This window comes from Aulonocara sp. 'chitande type north' Nkhata Bay, linkage group LG16, assembly GCF_057382095.1.
Source record: "Aulonocara sp. 'chitande type north' Nkhata Bay isolate Kocher_YH1m ecotype deep benthic linkage group LG16, A_spYH_male_GT1.1, whole genome shotgun sequence".
Lineage (NCBI taxonomy): Eukaryota > Metazoa > Chordata > Actinopteri > Cichliformes > Cichlidae > Aulonocara > Aulonocara sp. 'chitande type north' Nkhata Bay.
Window position 1 is genome coordinate 12,622,939 of NC_141359.1, and position 23,138 is coordinate 12,646,076.

A 23,138-nucleotide genomic window follows, 5' to 3' on the forward strand; every position below is an offset into this window, starting at 1 on the left:
TAGCAGGACAAATACAGGTAAATAGTTTTTTGGATTTATTGTTTGATTTATCAATTGTCGACCACTAGCAAAGACAGATTCTAAACCAGAGGGTACTCGTTTTGTCAAACTTTTTTTTTGCTATAAAAAACAAAGAGTCATGGTTTGCAGACACAACACGCAAGGTTTGCCATGTCTGAGAAGCTCTAACCTACTCATATGGAAAAAATCTAGTGCTCATGTTGACTATAGTTATGTCAATGTTCCAGTAAAGTACTGCAGTGTGTTTTCTTTGCCTCCAAATTACAAAGCCCAGATTTTGTACCCAGAGTGTGGACAGGCCTAATCAGGATTGTTGTTTTTTTTAATGTTATCCTTAATGCAGTTCATATTCTTTCTCCAGCTCTGTAACCATTGGGATAATGGTCAATTAAAATTTTATGTGTTATCTCATGTGCCCAAATTGCCTGATGTCATCAAATCCTCCTCTCTTACATTTAAGTAAGTAAGTAAGTAAGTAAAATTTATTTATGTAGCACATTTCACAGATAAAAATCACAAAGTTAAGGTTAGAGATACGCTCTTATTGTCTTTTTTTACACGCCTTGTGTTCCAGTGTAAAGCGCTTTGAGCACTCAGATAGAGTAGAAAAGCATTATATAAGAACCAGTCCATTTAACAGTGTAAGGAAAAACAAAACCAATGAGCAGAAATAGGTGAAGTAGTAGGTTTTACAATCACATGGTGTGATTCAATAGTTTGAATCCAGGTTTGCATGCTGCATGCACTGCAATATTTGCAATTTCGTTTTACCTTTCTAAGACACAGTTTGATTAGGTTTAGGTTTTAATAATAGAATAGAATAGCCCTATATTGTCAATGTACATACATAGCAAAATTGTGTAGTTTTATTAAACTACACAATTAAAACTACCCAGATTAGATTTAGGTGGTGAATCGTGTTAATCAGGTCAGCTCTAAATTGTGATGATCACAATCATATTCTGTGCTATCAGATTATAAAATTTTAATTTTTCTTCTCATTTTTCTCCATATTCTTGGCAACTGGAGGACAAAGTAATCATTTAAACTGAATTATCTCCATTTTTTTCCAACAAAAAATTTATTTTTTTTGTCCAAAGCAAGAATTAGCAATAGGCTTCAGAGGTAGGCTTGGGTTCATCAACAATGATAACTTAGACCTCGGAGGAGGTGGTTTAAAACATAACATGTAAAACATATGTAAAACAAACATATAAATAATGCAAAGTTTTCCCGTCTGCAGCCAGCTTCTGCAACATTTCCTTGGTTACCATGGGTATATGTCTTTGGTTACCATGGTTATGTGTCGCGCAACAGTAACAACACTAGCAGAGCACTTTTAACCACAATGTCTCCATGCCAATTTTACAAATGAAGAGTGTCCGAAGAAACTCTGTGAGTCAGCACTGCACATTTAAAAAAGACCCTACAGATGTCCACAGTGCACTAAGATATGAAGCTGGACTCACCAATCAGCGCGTTTGAAATTCACATTTTTGGAAAAATAATCATTTAGAGCATTGGATAAAGGTTCTGTCCAAGCCAAATTGGAACAATTAAATCCTTGTTCGTTTGTTTTTTGCTAGTTTTGCTTTGCCCGATCCATGTGGATCGTCTGTCTGTGGTTTTACTGTTCTAGTTTCACTGCCCTCGAAGCATGAGTGAGGAGGTTAAATAACTGTGAGCAGATGACATTTGATGAATCATTGTTAAAAAGGCATTTTACCTAACAATAACTAAGTAATTTAAGTTTCCTAAAATGAATCAGACTTTAACCATGGGCTAGTGAGAGACTGGAACACTCACAAGAGTCATTTTTTTTGAAAGAGTCATTGTTGCTATAACAACACTGTGTTTGGATAGCAGCTGAGTTTAGTTTCTCCACAGATAAACTGACCCAGAGATACACACAGCAACTCAGTCAGTGTGAGACCAAACAAAGACTCAGTTGTTTCCATGTGTCAGCTGCTGACCAGCAAGTCTTCAGACAGCATAAACACATTTCTTGTAAAAGCTTTGCCTCCACTCGTGAGTACATTAGGTCATCAAGGAAATCACAGTTTGTCACACTGGTAGGCCTATAAAAGCAGAGGGATTTTCATCTACTTTCATTTCCACTTCTGACATTCTTCTCAAAGGAAGAAACATAAAGGTTACAGATAAAGAAAGCACTGACAGCATTTACACAGGTCAGCTTTTGGGTTACAAACGTCATAGGGTAAAAAACGTTGTTTGTTTTTTTTCTGGTCAGTTTCCACTGTGATATAAGGAACTGCTAGCTGCCAGATAGAATATGGTAAAGGTCTACTGATGCTATCCCTAGTTTTTCCCTGACCTCGGTCACAGTCATGTTTTGCAAGAAGGGCTTAATACAATAAAATTGTCTTTATTCTGGCTAAGGTTAATTAGCATTAGCTTACTTGCTACCAGGGTAGCAGCTAGTTTGCTAATCTTGCTTGTTATTTCTTGTTGTACTGACGTTACCAGTAGGAAAATATTATCTAAAGCCTCATCAGTTTTTGTCCTTATGTGGGGTTTCTGTTATAGTCTGTGTTGTGCTTGGAGCTGGTCACTTGTTGACCTAAGTGATTAGTGTACCCATTTGGCTAATGTTCGCAATTGTTGAGAGAGGTATTGAGACAAGGTGCTTGGGAACTGGCATGAACATAACAATATTTGAATTTTCATGAAAAATCCATCAAGCAGCCTTCACATAGAATTCAGTCTAGACTCTCAGAGGCAAAAAAGAAAAACTGCATTTAGCCTGATCTAAGGCCAATACGAGGTAAATAAAGTTAATTTTGTAAAGGTTCTGTAGCAGAGTCCTAAAACTATATACCAGGCAATTTGAGAATAATAGTCCATCTTTAACAACCCGTTCAGAGCAGAAAAAAACTTCAGAAAAATGATTACTCTTTTGGTGCCATCATCATGGATAAAATGTGATGTTCAAATCTATCTTCTAATTCTTTTGTTTTATCATCAAGATGAGAAGCTGCTGCTCTGCTGCGAAGACTTTCTTCTGGTTTTTAGCTTTGATGTTGGTCAATGAAATTAAGTTCAAAACAGCCCCACTCATTTAGCTTTTAATAGATCCCAGCTCTGCTTGTTACATAAGAACATGACAGGGTCATGATTAGACGATACTGAACCAGCTCCTCTTGCTGCATTTCATTAAGTCAATAACCAGCTGCTGACATTTTATGGATTTTACAAGAGAGCAGACCTTTTTGAAGGGCACGTGGAAATCGTCCTGGAACTTATTAGCCTGAATCATCAATTAGTCCAAACAGTTTGTTGTTAATTTTCAAACAGCCCACAGCAGTACAGAAGTGTTTTTGTCCTTGCGCTTGTTTGCTCTTCACTCCTTGATGGCGAGCTCGCAATCTGCTGAAACATTTAACGGTTAATGTTCAACGCTTCTCCAGAGCTGCAAACAGAAACACGAGTGGCTGTGAGTTAGCAGTAAAAGTCAGCTCGTGTTTACTCTGCCAGGCTGAGCCCTGGTGTGCATTGACATTTGACCTCACCCATCCCCCACTTGGCCAGCAGGCTTTAGTGTTTCTGGGAACTACTCTCAGTAGCACAATGAACTTCTGCCGTGGGTGTTTTTTTTTTCTTAATTTTCATAATTTCTGAAATTTTTAAACTGCAACAGGGTTTCATCAATATTTGCTGATAGGTTGCAAATACTAAATACCAGTTGATCTGTAGGAAATATGGGGAATTTCCAGGAAAACAGCAGGTCTTTGAAATAAAACGTTACCAAAATAGCATGAATAAATCTTTAAATAGGTAGCTAGTGAGAATGAGGGCTCATGATTCAAGATAACATGAACCTTAATGGGTCACCAGAATAGTAAATAGAGTTTTTCTTTTTACCATGAAGCCTGTATTCTGACACAAGGTGAGTCAGTTTACTTTGTTTCCTTTTGGTTGTTTTTCCCTGCTTGAAAAAGATCTTCAAAGAAGGTTGTTGGGTTTCACCAATTATCAAAGGTTTACAAGTGTTTAATTTGGCAATGGGAATGCTGAGGCAGCGGTGGGATTGCGACAAGGATTCCTCTGTGAAGTGATTTTGCACATGTCAGACAGTAACAGAATTTCATATACTGCTGTCAAAGCCACTTTACACAGGAGCCATCTCATCTGTTAAGCAACAGAGAATGAAGTGGTAAAGTGGAAATGTAAAAATATAAATAGCAATCCAGTTTTGAAACACTGTGGTAAATAAAGAAATAAAAATTTAAGGAAAGAAGATTTCCAAGTGAAAAAAGGGCAGATGCACTCTTGTAGCATCACAATAGGACCAGCACTTTAAATATCATATCTCACAGCCAAACAGCGCAATGGTTCAAAGGATAGATTCAGGGTTTATGAAGCTTTTAAAAGCAGACCTTCCCAGGCTTTGTGGTAGCCATTAGTAGGACACGCCTCCTGTTGTAAAGCGGACACCTGGAAAGGTCTTTTTTATAACTGGGGCACAAAGCCAGTTGTACCACAAAAACAAGCAATAAACACATTAGGCAGCCTCCACCCAAACCTGCAGGACTTCATCCAAACAGAGCAGTCAGTGTACAAAAACAGATTTAGATACAGTTTAAAGACTTTCTGATGGTATGAAAGCATATTTAGAGAAGTGCTGTGTCCTAAGTTCTTGGTGCTAGAGGCGCCAAGCGGTGCAGTCACAGTTATCTCCCTTAGGCCATTGATTAACCATTATTTGTTGATATTAATTTAACAATTGTTAGCTTATTTTGTGGTGGTCATGTAGCCTTGATTAACAGAAATATGGGTGTTTTCTCCCTAATGTAGCAACAAAACCCTAAGTAAGGTGAAAAGGGGGTTTAGCAATAACTTGAGATACTATTTTTGAATCTTTTCACTTCCTCTTTTACTCTGTAAAAGTTAGATTAAGGCAATAAAGCTACTTGGTTAGGAAACGATCATTTAAGTCAGTTTATGGATGATAACACATCATGTTGATCCAGGGGTGCCCATTGATGAGTAGCTCAGAGTAGAGTTTCTGTCTCTTCATATCAGAAACAACCAGAAGGTTCTGGTTCTGCCATGGGAAACAAACCCCAGCATGTGCTGGAGAGATTTTATATATATATGTCATTTTTTTTGGGAATGCCTCAGAATCTTCAAGAAGGAACTGAAAATGTGGATGGCCATCTGGAATATCTTGTTTGTTTGTCTGCTACAGAATAACCCAATAGATGGAAGAAAATGCATGCATGAAGAGAATCCTTCCAAAGAGCCATTATGTTGGTTGAGTTGACATTAAGTAAAGGAGAAGCTCCTCTTAACCATCTATCATGGCACACCCTGCCACAACAGATGTTGTGCCCTACCAGTAAGATCCCTCAGGTCAGATCTATGGTTTTCTTTCATTTGTTTTCACAATTCCTCAATAAATAAATGAGTTTGGGTCTAAAGATGTAGAAACCAGCAGTTGCCTTTCTTTCTTTCGTTCTTTCTTTCAGAGCAAGGCTGGCTAAGTGCCACATTTTCAAAAACAGATTGAACAAACAGAAATGACAGATAATGTGAGAGTCTCTGGAAAGCAGCAGGATGACAGAAATGAGAGCAGGAGAAAAAGAGAGGGTGAGTGGGCGGAGGCTCAGAGAGTGAACAAAAACGGGGGCAACAAAAAGTCTGCTGCATTTCCATCTGAAAGACGTTTCCCGTGGAAGAAGGATGTCCTTTCAAGGTGTCTGCTGAGGGCAGCCTAAGCAGGGAAGCTAGAAGATCCCTCCATATATGCACACTCTGACTTCCAGATAACCCCAGCACCCCTCCACACACTCCAACATCAAAGTCACCACCTCAAAGCTAAAGAAACTTATTCCTACACAAAACAAATCTTCCATTCATCTTGCACTTTTCAGGCCCTGTAGGCATGTTAAAAATTGTGATGACATTATATAGAAGTCTGAGATCATTATCGAGCATCTGTTATGTATGATGAATGACCTCATTCTGTTCACCAGAAAAAAATAGAAAACATTTAACTCAAATTCAAACCAACCACAGTGTGTAACAGCATCATTACACAAGCAGACATGAGCGCTGGTTTTTAACCAACAACCCAATGTGGCTCCTTCACTCAACTCGCCAATTATATCACAACCTTTTTCACTGGAAGGCTGAATTTCCACAAGCAAAAGAACTTCAAAGGAACTGCACAAAAAAGGGCACCAACAGGTCAACAGATGAACTTTTCACTGGCTTGGGAAAAATACTGATCATTGTTGGGATCAAAAATTCCTCATTGAAAATTAACAATATGAGGGTGGTGGTGGGAAACTGGGACACACTCCGGTCTTTAAAGCATTAAAAGCATTGCCACTGCCCAAGAAACAGTTACAGTTATTGATATTTAACAGATAATTTTGGATCCTCCTATAACTTATAGTTTACCATTTGTGTGACCACAGGGAGCTGTAGCTGATTGTTGCCTAGCTTCACCTTCACTCGAGTCACTTGAGAACCAGACACGTTAACTGTGTTTGAGGTTTCGGTGCCTGTTAATAGAATGACTAACAAATTGCACAGCCTGCTGTGTGGTACAGCCCTTCCCAAAATAACTATAGCATTTTAATAGTCTGTTACCAAACATCAATTGACACCTTTCCCTGTCTTTGCAATGCACCCATACACTTTATGGATGCATGACCAAGGCTTGCTAGCCCTACCTGACAATTGAACATTTGACCATTTTGTCCAGATGTGATCTTTTCTGGTTAAAAAAAAAAACCCAACATGGCAGCAGCCAAACAAATTAATATTTAGGCTTTAAAATGAGTCCGAAATTGAATGGGTGATGTTACGCTGGCTGCTGTATATTCTATGTACAGTCTGTTGTCACGATGAAAAGCAAATTAACACAAAGGTCGATACATCTGCTCAGAAACTGCCTGAGTATCTGCACATCTGTACGTTTTTATGCACTATCGCAGTAATGCAGCGACATGTCAGTAGATTCATTATAAAACAAAAAGGAATTGATCATGACACACATTCAGTGGCACTCTTTTTTTGACAAACTGTAAGCTGACACAGCTCACAGCCTACAGCACTAGCTTTTGTAGCTACTGCACCTTTTTGGTGGATTGAATTTGTGTGAACATTTTTCCACCAAACTTGAGAAATAATTTGACTTTTGTCTTTCAGGTGAAGCTGATAAATTGCAAAAGATTATGTTTTTTTAAAGTTACAAATGCACTGGTCACTGGACACAATTTAAAGATCTCATAAAGGGGAAAAAATCAGGCTGACACTGGGTTTCATTCAAATTGTAGCTCTTGAAACTCAACAGTTTATAAATCTCTATCTCCAATTCCTTTTTAATCTATTCTAATGTAGTAAAAATGAAAATGTAGTCTACATCATTCTACAGCATACTCTGAATGATTCATTTGCTCACCCGATTGCTTACCACTGATTGTCCAGTCTTGCTGTTTTGATCAAGAGCTCCTCCCAGCATATCTGAACCCCTCCTTTCAAATGTAGTCTGACTGTTACCTGTGGCATGTGTTGTCTGGGTGTTGGTGCATTCTTTTCCTGTGTGCAAGAGTACCTTAAGTCTCTTTTCGTTTAGCATCAGCAGTGTTTCAATGAAGTGTCTAAATATAAAAATGCACATACAAATCCATACAGTTCAACATGATCAGAAAACTTGACCAATGTATGTGTGATGTTTCTTGCTGGTGATAGATTACTGGCAGCATCACTGAGCTGCTGTTTGATTATGCAAAGTCTGACAGGCCTCTTTTGTCATTGGATAAAATGCATAATTTATCTTCACTTTACTAGGCAGGAAGCAAAAAGAATAGATTACCATTTCCCTTTGTGTGTATGTGTGTGTGGTACTGGGGGAAGATGAGTCTTGGTGCCAAGATTAATGGTCTGGACTGGTAGCGTCAGCGGCTGGAGGAGCTTTTGTGTCCCTGAAGGCCTCGTCTCCTTATAGAGGCATGTTTCTGCTCTCAGACTAAACTGCAGCAGCACGACGACACATTCATCAGTCTGCTGCTGAACACATCACAGGAACAAGGGAATAAAAGCAACACACAGCACAGCGCAATGTGTGGAAAACCTCCCATATCTCACTCATTGTCTCACTGCCTTTAATCTCTCATGTCAGCAATGGTACATTATTGATCAAATACAACCTAACACACATCTACTGCATACATTCATATCTTAATTTAGCCCAAATAAATACAACATCATAATAAATAAATATAGCTGGGAAAGATTAAAAAACAACTAAACCAAAACAGAAGAAGAAGAAACTGAAACAGAAAAAGTGAGTTTAGGAAATGAAAATTTGAAATAAACCCAGTGGTCCAGAGTCCGCACCTATTTACTGTACGCAGACATTTCCCATATTAATTTGATGACCTCTGCCTCCACCAATGGGAACATCCAACCAGTGTATTGATTCACTGGATTTGAACAGCAACACCATTACTTGAAAAAAAATTCCTTCAGCATCACACTACTTTGGTAGTGTTACTACTAGTAACTAAAAAAAACCTCTTCCACACTTTTCCACATTATTCCACATAATTCTTCCACATTTCTTTTTGATGTTGAGATCAATGTCTCTGTCTGTTCTCAAAAAATCTTGGCACAGTTCCTCTGTGTTCTGGAAAATGTGAGTGTGGCAACTGCTCATGAAATGCATCAAACTACACACACATTATTCCCTCTGGTTCTTTGTCAGCTTGCTGAGCTCATCAGTCTTATTCTTTAAGCAGCTCACATTCCTCATGATGATACCTGATTTATCAGAGAACCAAGAAGATGCAAGTCTGAATGAAATACATGCAATATGATTAAACCTAAACAACAATATTACAATAGTAACCAATTTGTTTAACCAATTAGCTAGCTAGTTGTGGACTGTTTCCTTGTTTTTCTTGGAACCAGACAATACAAGGACAGCTTTTTCAATGGATACTAAATCTGAATCATCCAATTTCAAAGCGCCCGTGAATGGCAAGTTTTTTGAACACTAGCCGTTCATGGTAGTGTTCAAAACTTTAGTGTTAGACAGAAGGGATATGTGAGTTTCACATTGTCGGTAGGTAGAATAACAATGAGTGTAATAAGCTGATCTGCCAGGATTACAGTGAGCTTGGCTGAATTAATGCTAAGATTCATTTTGTTCAGGTACTTACACTGTAAGTTAGGTACAATAATTTTCTTTTGGTTGTGTGTGTGCACTTTGTCTTGTTTGGAGACTGTAGGGGTTGGTACCTTGTGACAGCAGCTTCATTCCCTCTGTGTTGTATATTGTTGTGAAAACAGTACTCACACATGCTTTACATATAGCATGGGGAGGGGGAAGAACAACAAAGAGCATGACCTATATATGCCCAGGACATCTGAACAATGCACAGCTTATCAGTCCCCCGAGCACACAACAACAGCTGCAGGAGCTAGAAAGAGATGATCCACCAGAGACAGAAGCTTTCTGTTCGAATCCTCCTACACCGTCCAAGTCTCGACATGTTTCATGAAACCAGAGCAGTGATTTAACCAAGTCCTCACACTTAGTTCAAGACCACTTATGGTCTTTCTTTTGTTCCTTCAATATTTCCATTTCAAGAGGTTTTTGGTTTTACATTTCAGATGGATGTGGGGTCTGACCAAAAAGATAAAAGGGCATTTTTTAACCTCACAGTCTGACTTTAATTACAAACTGGACTCGGAAATATGAAATTAGTTTAGTGTCAAAAGATTTTCCCATCACAGTACAATTATAATATTATCTATATCATATTTAACATTAGTTAAATTGCCCACATTAGGTTTACTGTGTGTATTCATGGTGCCGCCAGGAGACAAAGACAAGTCAAGAAGGCTGTTGTTGAAAGCATACAGTGTCAGCTTATTATCTTTTAATTTTCTGTAGCGACTGAAGCTGCACAAAGACACGATTCTCTGTAATCAGCAGTTTGTTTTGCACCAGCAGACAGCTCTGCTCCTGCTTTAAGTACATAATTGGAGAGCTGAGGGAGACACCAACAAAGACCAAAGAGGGAGGAAAGAGAAATTAAAGGAGGTGGTGGGGAGTGAAAAAATGCAGACTAGCTTCACGCCCTGGAGGACGGGGCTGTGGCCCCCCCACACCCTCTAGCAGATTATTACATGAAGGAACCTTTTAAAAAAACAAAAAACAAGCGCGTCCATGCTCACAGGTGTACACACGGGTGATCACACCCACAAACTACACCCTTTTTGGCTCCTACCTCAAAGCACACTGTGTTCTGTTGATCTTATGTGCTGCACAATAATGTTTAATATTTAGTATTTACTGTCATATTCCCATATATCATTGTGATGTTGTTTATTCTATTACTCTTGTTCTCTTCTGCTTGCTTTCTTTTTTCTTTCTCAGCAGGTGATCCAGGTGATTGATATATGCATTTTTTTTTCTCTGCTCATTCTGTTGGTTTATGTTTTTTGCCCTTCTCCCCCGTCCCTCTTCTCAGCTGTTTCTCTTTCCCTCTTTCTTTCTCCCCTTCTTTCCCCCAGTCAAGTCTGTCCCGTATTCAGTAAGTGAAAATAAAATAAACAATAAAAGGTGAATCAAATGGACCATTACGGCAAGGCTGGGATGGTCAGTTTGGTAAAGTAAATCCGTTGGGCATCTTTCTTTGCCTTTAGACAACAATTCTGATGGCAAAAGAGCCAAACGGGACAGGCCAAAAAAAAAGAAAAAAAAAGAAAAAAAAAAAAAAGAAATAAAGAACATGTTAACTTAACAAACTTGTATGAATTGATTTAAACCAAGATGTTATATTATATAATCTGTAAAAGTGCAGAACATAAACAAACCCGGGATAGTAGATGTTTGCCTATTGCAGATTGCATGTGAAATATGGTTAACTCAAAGCAAGAATGTTAACTAAGAATATAGACAAATGGTCTTCTCACCCACTTTGTCACAGGGTAATGCGTGGAGAGTTTGGGTGCGTTTGGTAATTGTAGGGTTACACGGTCTTATTGCAAATGGATTTACAGATGCTATTGGCTGATAGTTTTAATTATAAATTCTAATATATAAATGGTTACGGGGCTTAAATGGCTTTTAGGAAGTTTGGAAATACCCCCAGCATGTTATGTAAATGGTAAATGGCCTGTATTTATATAGCGCTTTTCTAGTCCCTAAGGACCCCAAAGCGCTTTACATATCCAGTCATCCACCCATTCACACACACATTCACACACTGGTGATGGCAGCTACATTGTAGCCACAGCCACCCTGGGGCGCACTGACAGAGGCGAGGCTGCCGGACACTGGCGCCACCGGGCCCTCTGACCACCACCAGTAGGGAACAGGTGAAGTGTCTTGCCCAAGGACACAACGACCGAGACTGTCCAAGCCGGGGCTCGAACCGGCAACCTTCCGATTACAAGGCGAACTACAAGGCGAACTCCTAACTCCTAACTCTTGAGCCTTTTATACCCTGCTGCTCATTAGCAGCAGGGTATAAAAGGCTGCCAATTACCCAATTAGCGCTGTTTATATTTGCTGCTGATATAGGTCACTAGTGTTGCACAGAGCTGTTAAGGTATGAAAATTAAAACTTTCATAAATAAAAATAATAAGACTTGGGTTGTTCTAAATCCAGCCTGCAATAATTGTAGCCTGGCTGCTCGATGGTCATTCATCACACTAATATTTGTGGCATGCAATTTACTGCAAATTGTGCTAAATCTAATATGGGAAAAAGCATGTCTTATGCCTGTTGTGAAGCCCGTATTGGTTGCTTCTAGCAGTCAGGGGCAAATGCTATCAGAATGAGTGTGTAATTGCCATTTTGGATGGATGATTCGGAGCTCTTAGTGCAATACCAAAAATTTTGTCTGTTACCTTAAACCCTTCACTCATCCCCCTTTCTCAGTGGTTCACACTCAGCAAGTCACATTTCCCTCTAGAATCTGTAACAAAGCAGTCACAAACGTACCATAAACTTACCATAAACTTCCACATGTGGATGGGAACCATACACCTATTAAGTAAATTCTAAATGAAGTCCACCAGATGACTGTAGATTTGAGACACTTCTGCATTGGCTTCTGGAACCTATACATTTTCTATATATTGCAATGAAGAAATTATATGAATGTTTTTTTGTTAAATAGATGTTACACATTCACAACTATTTTATGAATGGATTTATGGATAGCCACACAACAGCCATCCCAGGTAGAGAGAGTAGCATTACAGGAGTGGGCTTTATGTATTTTCTTAAAGATAAACCACATTATTAATCCATTTCCTTTTCTGTACATCTAAATTTCATTTCATTTCTTGCATGGCGTACAAATAGAAAAAAAAAAAAAAAAAAAAAAAAAGAAGATCATATGATATGCTTTGGATCATTACCTGTTTTTCTCATTCTCCATATGTTTCTTTTCCCATCATTCTGGTACAAGTTCGTCTCAGATTCATCCAAAGGTTGTTTTTTTGTCAGAACTGTGAGTGCTCTTTTAGATATTTTAGCAAAGTCTAATGTGACCTTCCTCTTCTTGAGTGCTGTTGTAAATGCTTTGTGCCCATTCATGAAGAAAACACTTGATTGTGAACTTTAATATATCTACCCTTGGTTTTTCAGCCTAATGATGGCCTTCCTCACTTGCACTGACTTCTCTTTGGTCCTCATATTTAAAATGACAGTCAACAAGTTGAATCAACTTCAGAAATTATGTCTGTCTCCTTTGTCAGGGTGAGGAGTTAGGCCATTCGTGAGGGACTCAGAGTAGAACTGCTACTTCCTCCACATCTGAGAAAAAAAAAAAAAAAATGCAGACTGCAACTAAAATGCTGCTCGGACATGAAAGGTGTGAAAAATATAACTGCCTAGTGCTTTGTTTTTTTGTTTTGTTTTTGTTTTTTTGTTTTTTTGTTTTGTTTTTTGTTTGTTTTTGTTTTTGTTTGTTTGTTTTTTGTTTTTTTGGGGGGGCGGCAGGGGGGGGGGGGGTTAGTTTATCTGACTGCTTAGAAACTATCTGATCTCACCACTGACGGCAATTCTGACTTCTAACTGCACTTTCCTTAAATGCAACTCTAAAGAAGATATATTGATATTATATCATGTGATATATAAGTTTTTTAATTGCTTTAGAAACTGTAGGATTAACCTTCTGTCTTTGGATAAACATTGGTTTGCCCTTTTGATCTGCACACAGGAGAAGTTTCCCTTCAAGTCGTTTTGCTAAACATGTTCTTCTAGAAAGGTTGTATTTAATACCAAGCCCTGATCTTTCCCAACCAAGTTTGTTTCCTTTTTTAAAATTTTGTTTACTATTTTTAAGGTCATGCATTGTAGCTTTGCATGATGTTAAAGAACAGAGAGAGGTTGGCCAGAAAGCCCTGAAGGTATAACTTCTATGTGCTATGTTGATCCCAATCATGCATGTGCCGTCTCACTTCACAAGACAACACCCAACAAGCACTCCAAAGCAGATTTGACAAAACTAATGGAATATCACTGGAGAAATATTTGGCAACATTTGGAGGTTCCAAGTTCTCAGATGTGAAGATTTGCTCAATTTCTGTTTTTCTGTAATAGAAAATATAGATGATAATGGTAAGTTGGTCAAAGACAGTTTGGATTTTTAGAATTTTTCTGCCACATTATACTTTTAATTAAAAAATGACTGAAAATCTGTTTCCAGTTATATACTGTTGTTCAGTGATGGAATAATGAAATGAAATGTTACCGTTTGAAGGAGCATAGAACAACAATTAGAAACCAAAGGAATTCAAGTACTCTTGCAAAACCCAGGTCTCAAAATGAATGATGGAGGACATCAGAGCTGAAATTCTACATCAGAGGTTCCAGGTTTTAAAAAAGAAAGTAGAATGAATTAAATTATGTCGTCCATTGGGGCAAGCTTTTGGAACAATGGTGTTGGTGGATATTCAAGCAAAGCAGCTGCCTCCTTTGTGCGTAAAGTTTTTCCACACGACTGTTTCTGCAAAAGTAATGATGACCAGTATAACAATATCATAAGATGTAGCATGGTGGCACACAATAAAAGTAATATATTTCATACCTAAAACAAAACTTTAGCACTCATTTTTTTTGGTTGATTGAGGTATTGGGCTTCAATGAGGCACTAAGAAGTCAGATTGATAAATCATGTCAGCAATTGGTCAGTTGGTCAATCTAAAACTATAAAAGATGACACACTTTGTGTTCTCCAACTACTGTGTACAGTTAACCAAAGGTCTGGTTTCTGTAGACAATAAAGCCATCCCTTCAACATAAACAAAGACAGCCTCCTCTGGGGGTTGTGCTTATTTGGAGGAGCCTGGTTTTACAGACCACTCGTGTAGCTAAATGTGTTGTACACATGTGGCCTTGAGAGATGTTTCCAGCTGCAGCTTCAGCATGTCTCAATCTGACAAATGGGTCAGATGAAAAGAGGCTCTTCTGTCAGTGAACTGACATCAAGTAGAAGGAGACAAGTACATTTTTTGGGCTTCCTGGCATCACTTTTGGCTTTGCTTTAAATGCTTGGCTCCCTGCTGATTACTTACCACTAATCATTTACATCAGCTGAAATATAAAGATATTTTATGTGTTTATTTGTGGAGAAAAGTGTGAGCCTTTGTTAGCGTCATTCAGAATATAATATCAGAGGTAACGCACTGATTTTCACACCACAGCATTCTGAAAGCTGAACTTGAGCCAAACCCTGCTGGCAAAGAGCAAACAGAGACTGTAGGTAAATGCAGACTGCTGTAATGATTAACTAAACCTGGAAGCCAACCAGACATGTGTCTCACTGAAATGAAAGAAAAAAAAACACATGTCACAAATCCTCACAGAACCTCACAGTGTTATTCCCACTAACTGCCCACGTGTCTTTTCAATTTCAGATTGGTTTTCTTGAAGTCTTTCTTATTGTTGGCTTCTTAATGTATAAAGTACTGCAGTCAAGAGTCTGAACAACTGTCAGCTCAATAAGCTGTAATTATTATTTGAGCACAAGCTATTAAAATTTGGGCCCCAACTATGTTCAAAGTATTTAGAGTACTTGGTAGAATACTGCAGCTTTTAAATATTTTACTCAGTGTAAACATTGTATAGCTTCAAAGAAGAGCTGCAACAAGATGATCCAGAATATAAAAATGTTATCAAAAGGACTGAATGTTTTGGGGGTTTTGTCTGGGTTTGAACGAATTTCAGGGCACATTAAAGGAATAACACAGCATTATGCCATTTTGTCATGATAAACAAATGTTAACCCCAAACACAAGACAGGAAATCTGTTGTGTTTGTGAATCGCTGTAGATGGACTGGGTTCTTTGTGGTATACTGTTGCTATGGTGAAGGGTAATCCTGAGATGACAAGACTGCCTGTTTCCTTTTTTTGTGGGAAACCACTCGATGTTTTCCTGAACATCAAAAAAGAATCAAACACATTTCTCTCAAAGTGAGCTTTATAATGAGGATGTTCGTGAAACTCTAACATGCTAGCTTTTGTTTTTATCTATTTTAAGCCCAAAAGTCTTAGAAAAGACTTTAATTTGAAAGCGCAGAACACATGAATTCTTTTTTTGACAATTATAATATTAATAACAGAGCTTTTCCTGCTGCTGTGACATTTCATTTTGTCTCAAACTATATATATTAGTGTGAGATTCCTTGGTCTAAAATATGTAAAGAGAGAAAAAAAACTTTCATTAGAAAATATCAGTGGCCACGGGTACTACTGCATTCTGATTGGCTGGTGGCTCTTCATTATATATAGATAACCTTGCAGTTCTTGTGTATCATCATCTTTCCTTACATGAATCCTCACAGCTGGAAGCTTTTAGTTTCAGCTGTTACTAGGCAACATCTGCTGATGGCAGAAACACAGATGTTTATTTTAGGCCTGACATAGATAGTGCCAATAAAATATTTATTTTTTGCCAGTGCCGCCTCAGTATAAAATCAAGTCTGTAGCCATGTTTAGTTCTGAAGTTATTGTCAGCTCTGAGTGCCACAGTCATAATGATAACATGGTGAAAATGAGAAGGGTGCAGTGTTCACTGTGTTTAGCATCTTAGTATATCATGTTAGCTAGCCAACACAAAACCAAGATTTTACACTTCAGTTTGTGCTGTGTAATCCTTTAAAAAAAAAAGTGCTGCCGTTTCTGTGGACTTTTATGTTCTCACTGTGTGTGAGCTGATTCTCTCTGGCTTCGTCCTGCAGTCCACAGACATGCAGTTAGTGTCCTATGTTAGCTAGGATAGACTAGGCCATCCACCTCTTGAATTGGATAACCAGTGGATGGATGAATGGATGGATGGATGGATGGATGAATGGATGGATGAATGGATGGATGGACCATATAAACACTGGTGGCTTTAAAAATCAGATTTTAAAATTTTGATTTTTAAAATCTAATTTTAGCTTTGAAAGTTTGATGTGTATTATTTCTTTAATTGTAAATTCAATGTGTTGCTAAAAGATGGAAACCACAGCTTTAAAAAAAATTAATAATACAGGAAATGCTCAATTTTACAGAACACAATTTTGTTTTATTCATGTGCAGAAGCACAACACAAACATACTGATATGTTTGTGCTTAATAAATGAGCACCAACAACTGCAGTTCCTCTAACATTCATTTGGACGTTGCTCAAAAAGCAGGTCAGTGCTCAGAGATTCTTTAGTTAAAATGCAGCTTTATAGCAGTAAGATATTTACCTCCTGTTACAAGGGATGATTTTGGCGTCTACAGTACATTTTTCCATTTCTTTTTGTTGCTTCTTTGTTTTAATTCGGTCTTTTAAACTCCACTCCACTGTTATGAGTGACAGGTGTACCAACACAGGACGTTATAGTCACTAGCTGTCTGCTAGATCTCCTCTTCACTAATCTGAGTCACTGAACTGTCTCTCTACTGTTTTTGAGAGGCACAGTTCAGTAGTAACTTATGTGGCCTTTTCAGCCTACATCTTAAAACAGGATCCATTCTGTTAATGCAAATGAGGACGTTTAGCACATCTACGTACTGCTCTCTCTCTCTATTTATAGACAATCAGAGATTTGCCGGGAAGAGAAGAAAAAGGACAAAACAACTCAGGAAAGCCACAGTTTGGAGTTTAGATCAGGACGTCACATTGGCTACTGCCAAAAGAAGGAAACGTGAGAACAGTAACCTCCTCGAGGCTGTAAATGAAGTAATCACACAGTAACTAGTAAAAATAATTCAATGAATAAAAACTCTCCATACACAAAAGATCAGAAGCAGATCAGTGTAAAAGCAATGTGTGGAGGATTTGTTGACTAGCAGTGGTACAGCAGAGCCATGTTTTCACAAACGCTGGTCCATGGTGTTTGCTTTGATGCAAATGCACGAGGAACCTTATGCATATGGGCAGCGTCACATCACATCCTATCACTGGTCTCACACTATTCCATCGACAGACAGCTGTTTGCGTGAATTTTACGGAAGAGGATTAGGGCCACTGGAAAAAAACAAAAAGTGGGCACGTCTTTTTTTTTTTCTTTTCCAAAATTCTGAGAGAAAAAGTCAGTTATCAGCAAGCCAAGAACTTTGTGCTTGAAGTTTGTGTTTTTGTGACTGTTTCAGCCTATGAAGAGATACTTTGTCTTAGTTTTGACTTAGCTCAGCTACAACAGAGATACCCACACAATGACTTAAGGCCACATAAGTGTACATGTAGTTGCTCTTAAACCTTCACCAGACTCCCCATCTTTACAGCAGACAGTCATTATTCTCTATTTACTACATAGCGCTTTATAGTTACTGTCTGCCACTTTATGAGTGTCTGGATTCATGGAGAAACATTTTACTGAGCCATGAATTTTCAGTTTTTGAAAAAGAAAAGAGCAGACAGTGCAGTGCAGTCAGGAAATACACCTATTATCCAGTTTGTCAAATAAATATTCAATACAAATACTATGTAGTTATGAGTCTTATGTGGCTACTTATTACATTCTAGGTAGCTTCTTTGGGCTCGAATGGAATTAAAAGAAAGCAGAAATATCACACAAAAAAGAAAAAGTCACTAAATCGTTTAGGTGTTGATTCATATTATCAGGCAATCGAAGGAGGGATGTAAGTCTGCATCAACCACAGATTCAGTTCCTCCAGTTTTAACTGGAAAAATCTGTACAGTAAAATGTCCTGTTAGGCTCAACGAGTGTTTTGGGGATGTTTTTGGCTCATTCACTCTAAAAGCTCTGTGTCCCTGAGGCTGTTCAAAGGCTGCCTGTAGTTTAAGGGTTTTCCATTTCAGCCTGTGTTAGAGAATCCATCACAGTGAATCACAATGTCTGTAATTATTGCTGTTAAATCTATAGTGTTTCTCTGGTCCAGGACTGCACTGTAACACACTGTAACTGTAACTAACACACACAAACACCTCTGCACACACTACTTTCCAAAACACAGTTTGAATGTACTTTAGGTATTTCAACAATGATTAAACGTTATATTTTCTGCATGCACTCCACAGTATTTTGGAAGCAAATATTGTCCTTCCTGCTCCAAATTTTGCAGATTTCCAAATATTAATATTCTCTAATGCACTTAAAAAGAAATATAAAGTATGCATATGCATTATTGTTCTTAAAGCTACCCAGAATTATTTAAAGATTTAGGATTAGAACGTTTATCATCTAACACAGAGTAAAATAGTTAGTCAGTACAAAACAGCATTTAAACTCTTCATCGGCGCCATGTTTGATGCAGTGCTATCAGTGTTATAACACAGGGCTTCAAATGAGTCTTAAAACGATATCCAGTGTTTTCGACAGCAGCTTCCTACCCTGTATGAATTTCTGATCAAACATTCTGCTCTCTTATGAACCCTCCCTGTCTTGTTTTTGGTCCTGGAAATGCTGCTGCTTAAAACATAACAAGAACACAGTCAATGTACAGTGTGATGCATTTAGAAGCTACCATGCAGCTTGGATAGATTCAGGTAAGACATGTGTTTTGTGTTTAAAGTGAAAAAGCACGCGGTACAAAGAATATTCGCACGTTTTCTCATTATTCTCACAGAGTCCTCAGTTTGCTTCTGCCTTATTTAGTAATGAAGTTCTTGTTCTGCAGAGATGGAAGGTGATTAACTTTGGAGTAATTTACTCACACAAAACGAACAGAAAACCTCTAAACACACAAGACTGACTCACGGTGGATTCAGATATTTTACTCAAGTACACTCACTCACTTACATACTTCTCTAGTTTACCTCAATGGTTTCCAGTTTGAAACTGAAGCCCCTCATATCTTCCTCAGGGTTTGTTTACATGATTTAAGCATCTCTTTGCATCACAGTGCACAGCACTGTAAAAAGGTGGCCTGGTCTTCAGAACGTTTCTCTGCAAAAAGCACCTCTTCTCCTGTGTGCTCTGCTCTTCTTTACACTCAGTACTTCCGGTTACCGATCACAGGTGTTCAAACATGAGTTTTTCTACAGCAGCTATTAGATATATCCAGAAGAATTACACATATATGAAGATATTTCTTTGAATGTGGTGGACATTTTATGAGCAAAGTATTTTTATAATGAGCAGATTAATCAGTTATATAAACAGTTACTTTCAAACAGTTTAGCCCAAATACCTCACATCCACCCACAATTTGTGACTTGTATGATGAGGAAATATTTAAATAAACTACAAGATAAATGCCCATATTAGTTACAGAGTGATGTGAAATATTTGGGACAGAAATCTATACCGTCCTAGGGCACATTAGCCTAATTTGATCACCGCTTGCTGCTGTAAACAGAGCACCGCAATGCAGATCCATAAATTTCACAAACGAGCTCTGGCTTTCCTCCAAACATTTATTTCATGTGCAGATGATTAAAACAAAGATCTGAGGTCAGGCTGTTATTAGCTTCTGCCTGAACTCTGTGACCCCGGACTTATCGTTGACCCCCACCTGTGATTGTATCTTGATGAAGAAATCACTATCTCTGACTTACTGTCAGCAGTCATGTCCGCCTTTTTTTCTCCCCACCACACATCCTGCTGCCACCGTAACCTCCACATCACCTCTACTTCTCAGCAGTGTGTAAATGAAGAACGTGACCCAAAACTTTGATTTAAAATCTTTTTAATATACAAAATACTTCAATTTTGGCTTCTTAGTACATGAATCACCTGAAACTGCTCCTCTAATAATACAGTGTAGTTCTCTACTGTCTGTTAGCAAATGAAAAGTGCAAAGTAGTGGACTCTGTCTTCTGTCCACCACGCAGAGGAAAGGCTACTTCAATGCTCCAAAAGCAGTCAAGATCAAACCTTGATCCTACAGATGTCTGTGTTCAAGACAGAAAGAGCAGGGGCACGAGTGACCCGAGCCACGTGCAAAATCAAACTCGTTTCCACAAAGATGTCCTGTGGGTGGAAATAATAATAATAAAAAAAAGAGTCCAGGGTGAGCCAAAGCTTCAGTTAAAGCGTGTTCAAAGTCTGAGATAAAGCCACAGATAAATGGGCCAGCCTGTTTATCTGTTCCTCTCTCTCTCTGTCAGTGCTGCAGCTCCAAACAGCCCAGTCAAGTTTCCTGTCTTGATTTTGGTTATCCTTGTGTGTTTTCTGTCCTACATACTCTTGCCCGCAAAAGCATCTGAGCAGGACTTCAGTGGCTGAACAGCTTTATTCCAAAAATGAAAAAAAAAAGTCACTGTTAAGGGCAATACTGGTAAAACCCGAACTCCTTGCAGTAATGTCCGGCGGCTGTTACCGCTTCTTTTTCTGCTTTAAGGATTTCCTTCTTTTCAGAATCATCTCATACAGCTTGTCCATGCCCTCGTGAAGCCCCTCGCCTATTATAGCGCAGGCAGGTTGGATGTGGTAAGTGGTGGAGGGGGTGAGCTCGTGCAGGGCCAGCTGCTTCTCGATATCCGCCACCGGGAGGGATTTGGGCAGGTCCTGCTTGTTGGCGATGACCAGCAGCGGCGTGCCCTGGTTCTCCGCAAACTTGGTGACTTTGTGCAGTTCAGTCTTGGCCTCCTCCAACCTGTCCACATCTACCGAGTCCACGACGTATATGATTCCGTCAGTGCAGCGGCTGTAGGACTTCCACAGGGGCCTCAGCTTCTCCTGCCCCCCCACGTCCCAGAAATGACAACTGATGCCCTTCGCAGTGCAGTTGCTCAGCTTGATCTTCTCCGTGTTGAAGCCGATCGTGGGGACCGTGTTGACAAATTCATTAAATTTAAGTCTGTAAAGAACCGTGGTCTTCCCAGCAGAGTCCAAACCCAGCATGACGATGTGAAGAGACTGGAAGGCAGAGATGCTGGAAACGCTGTTGCCCATTATGGCATTTATTCTGCAGCTGCTGGTTTTATCTCCCGATTCAAGGGGAAGAAAACAGTCCTAAAGCTCAGAGCCTTCCACTTCACGGGTAAAAAAAATCCTTAGGTTGGGATAGTGGAGAGCGGAGAAGCCCCGGTGCGCTGTGGATGACCGATGAGCTCTGCTGTGGCCCTCAGCAGCAGCAGCAGAGGACGCAGAGCTCCGTTCATTAGTATTCTCCTCACACACTCGCATCCATTTGGCGACGAAGGAAAGCTGCGCTGTAAGAACACTCCAGAGACAACAAGGATGACACCGAACAGCCCAACGATCTCTCTGGAAATTGCGCACAAACAGCTCCGCGGTCCGCACCTGTGCGGAAGAATAACATCCACCGTTTAATTCACTCACTCCTGGAGAACACTCCTACACCCGCAACGCTCTCCGTGGCCGTGGTTTTGTGAGGCTGTGTGAGGCTGACAAATCAGAAGCGCCCCGCTACGCTCCACCCACCCGGGACATGCGCCAATGAGAGGGCGAGCCTCTGCGGCGATCGGGTTACTATAGACACGCGAGACTGACAAACATGCACAGCCAGCGTTCATAGAGCCGTGGAGGAGTGTTTGTGCATGAAGCTTTGTTTTATTTGAATTATCAGGCTGACTGAAAGAAACACAAACAGGCAGAAATGGATGGAATGAAACAGGAAGGTGTGCAGATCAACGGCGTTAACATGTTAAAGAAACTGGGCGTAGTTTAGTAATCGCATGGAAACAGTCATAGTCAGGTGCGCCACCTTCTGGTGAAACACAGGAGGCACAGGAGGCATGCAAAAGCTGAAAGGAAACCTTTCAGTCTCACGTTAATAAAGATTTCCTGTTGTGTAAAATAAATAATAAAGGTTGCCCGTATTTAAGCTCGTGTAAATGACTTGTTGGCTCTAATATGTGAAACATACTCCATACAAGTCATGTTGAGCCACAAACAGCTTTCCCATCACAAAGTAGAAGCTGCTAGAAGTTTTTGGAAAGGTCACTTTTATATAGAATTTATTTATTTGTCCAGCTAAAAAGTCTCACTGACATTAAAAATGTCTTCTTTAAACGTGATCTTGAAAAAATAAACAATACAACAGTAGTTATTAATCTGTCATCTGTTCATTTCTTGAAATTTGATGATGTTCCATGACATCAGAGGTGTAAGTGAGTGAACATAGTTATAGTCTGCTGCATTGCTTTCAGAAAACAGAGTAAGAACACATTTTCTTACACCTGGTCTCAAACACTGGCCTCCATAAGGCTCCACCCTAAAAGGAGGAAGTCTTACTCACACAGAGACCTAGGTCACCTCTGTGTCACTTACAGGACTAGACTGCTCACAGGAAGCCCTTTTATCATCACTTGTACTTGAACCTTTGGGTTAAGAGTGTGAGCACAAACGAGCTGTGCTGTTTGCTGTTATGCACATCAGTTTGAAATGACTTTGACCCTCCTTTGAAGGATCTGTGCCATGGTTTCGTGGGAAATTATAGTTTTTTCTTTGTTTGTTTACTTAAAATGAAAAAATCGCAAATTGAAGTATTGCATATTTACACTTAATGACCTGCCATTTAATGCCATTATCACTTAACATGAACAAAAGTATTATAACATGTGTTATTGCTTTCAGTCTCCCTGGTTTCGTGGGTGCAGTTTGATTTCTGCATAACCTCATGTTCATCACTGACCCCTCCAGGCCCTCCTTCTGTGCTGTAGAGGTTTGTGCAGGCCAGTCAATAACGTTCCCTTTGGTCTTCTGGAGGTAGTT

The 23,138-nt window shown here is 39.2% G+C and overlaps 1 protein-coding gene across 1 annotated transcript; it reads right to left on the minus strand.

Annotated features, from left to right (window-relative positions):
* Positions 1–20,109: 20,109 nt before the first annotated feature.
* On the minus strand, positions 20,110–21,781 carry LOC147311125 (ADP-ribosylation factor-like protein 4C). Its single transcript, XM_086266902.1, has one exon. The coding sequence runs from the start codon at positions 21,351–21,353 to the stop codon at positions 20,775–20,777; it is 579 nt and encodes a 192-aa protein (XP_086123028.1). The 5' UTR covers positions 21,354–21,781; the 3' UTR covers positions 20,110–20,774.
* Between the last annotated feature and the right edge of the window lie 1,357 nt (positions 21,782–23,138).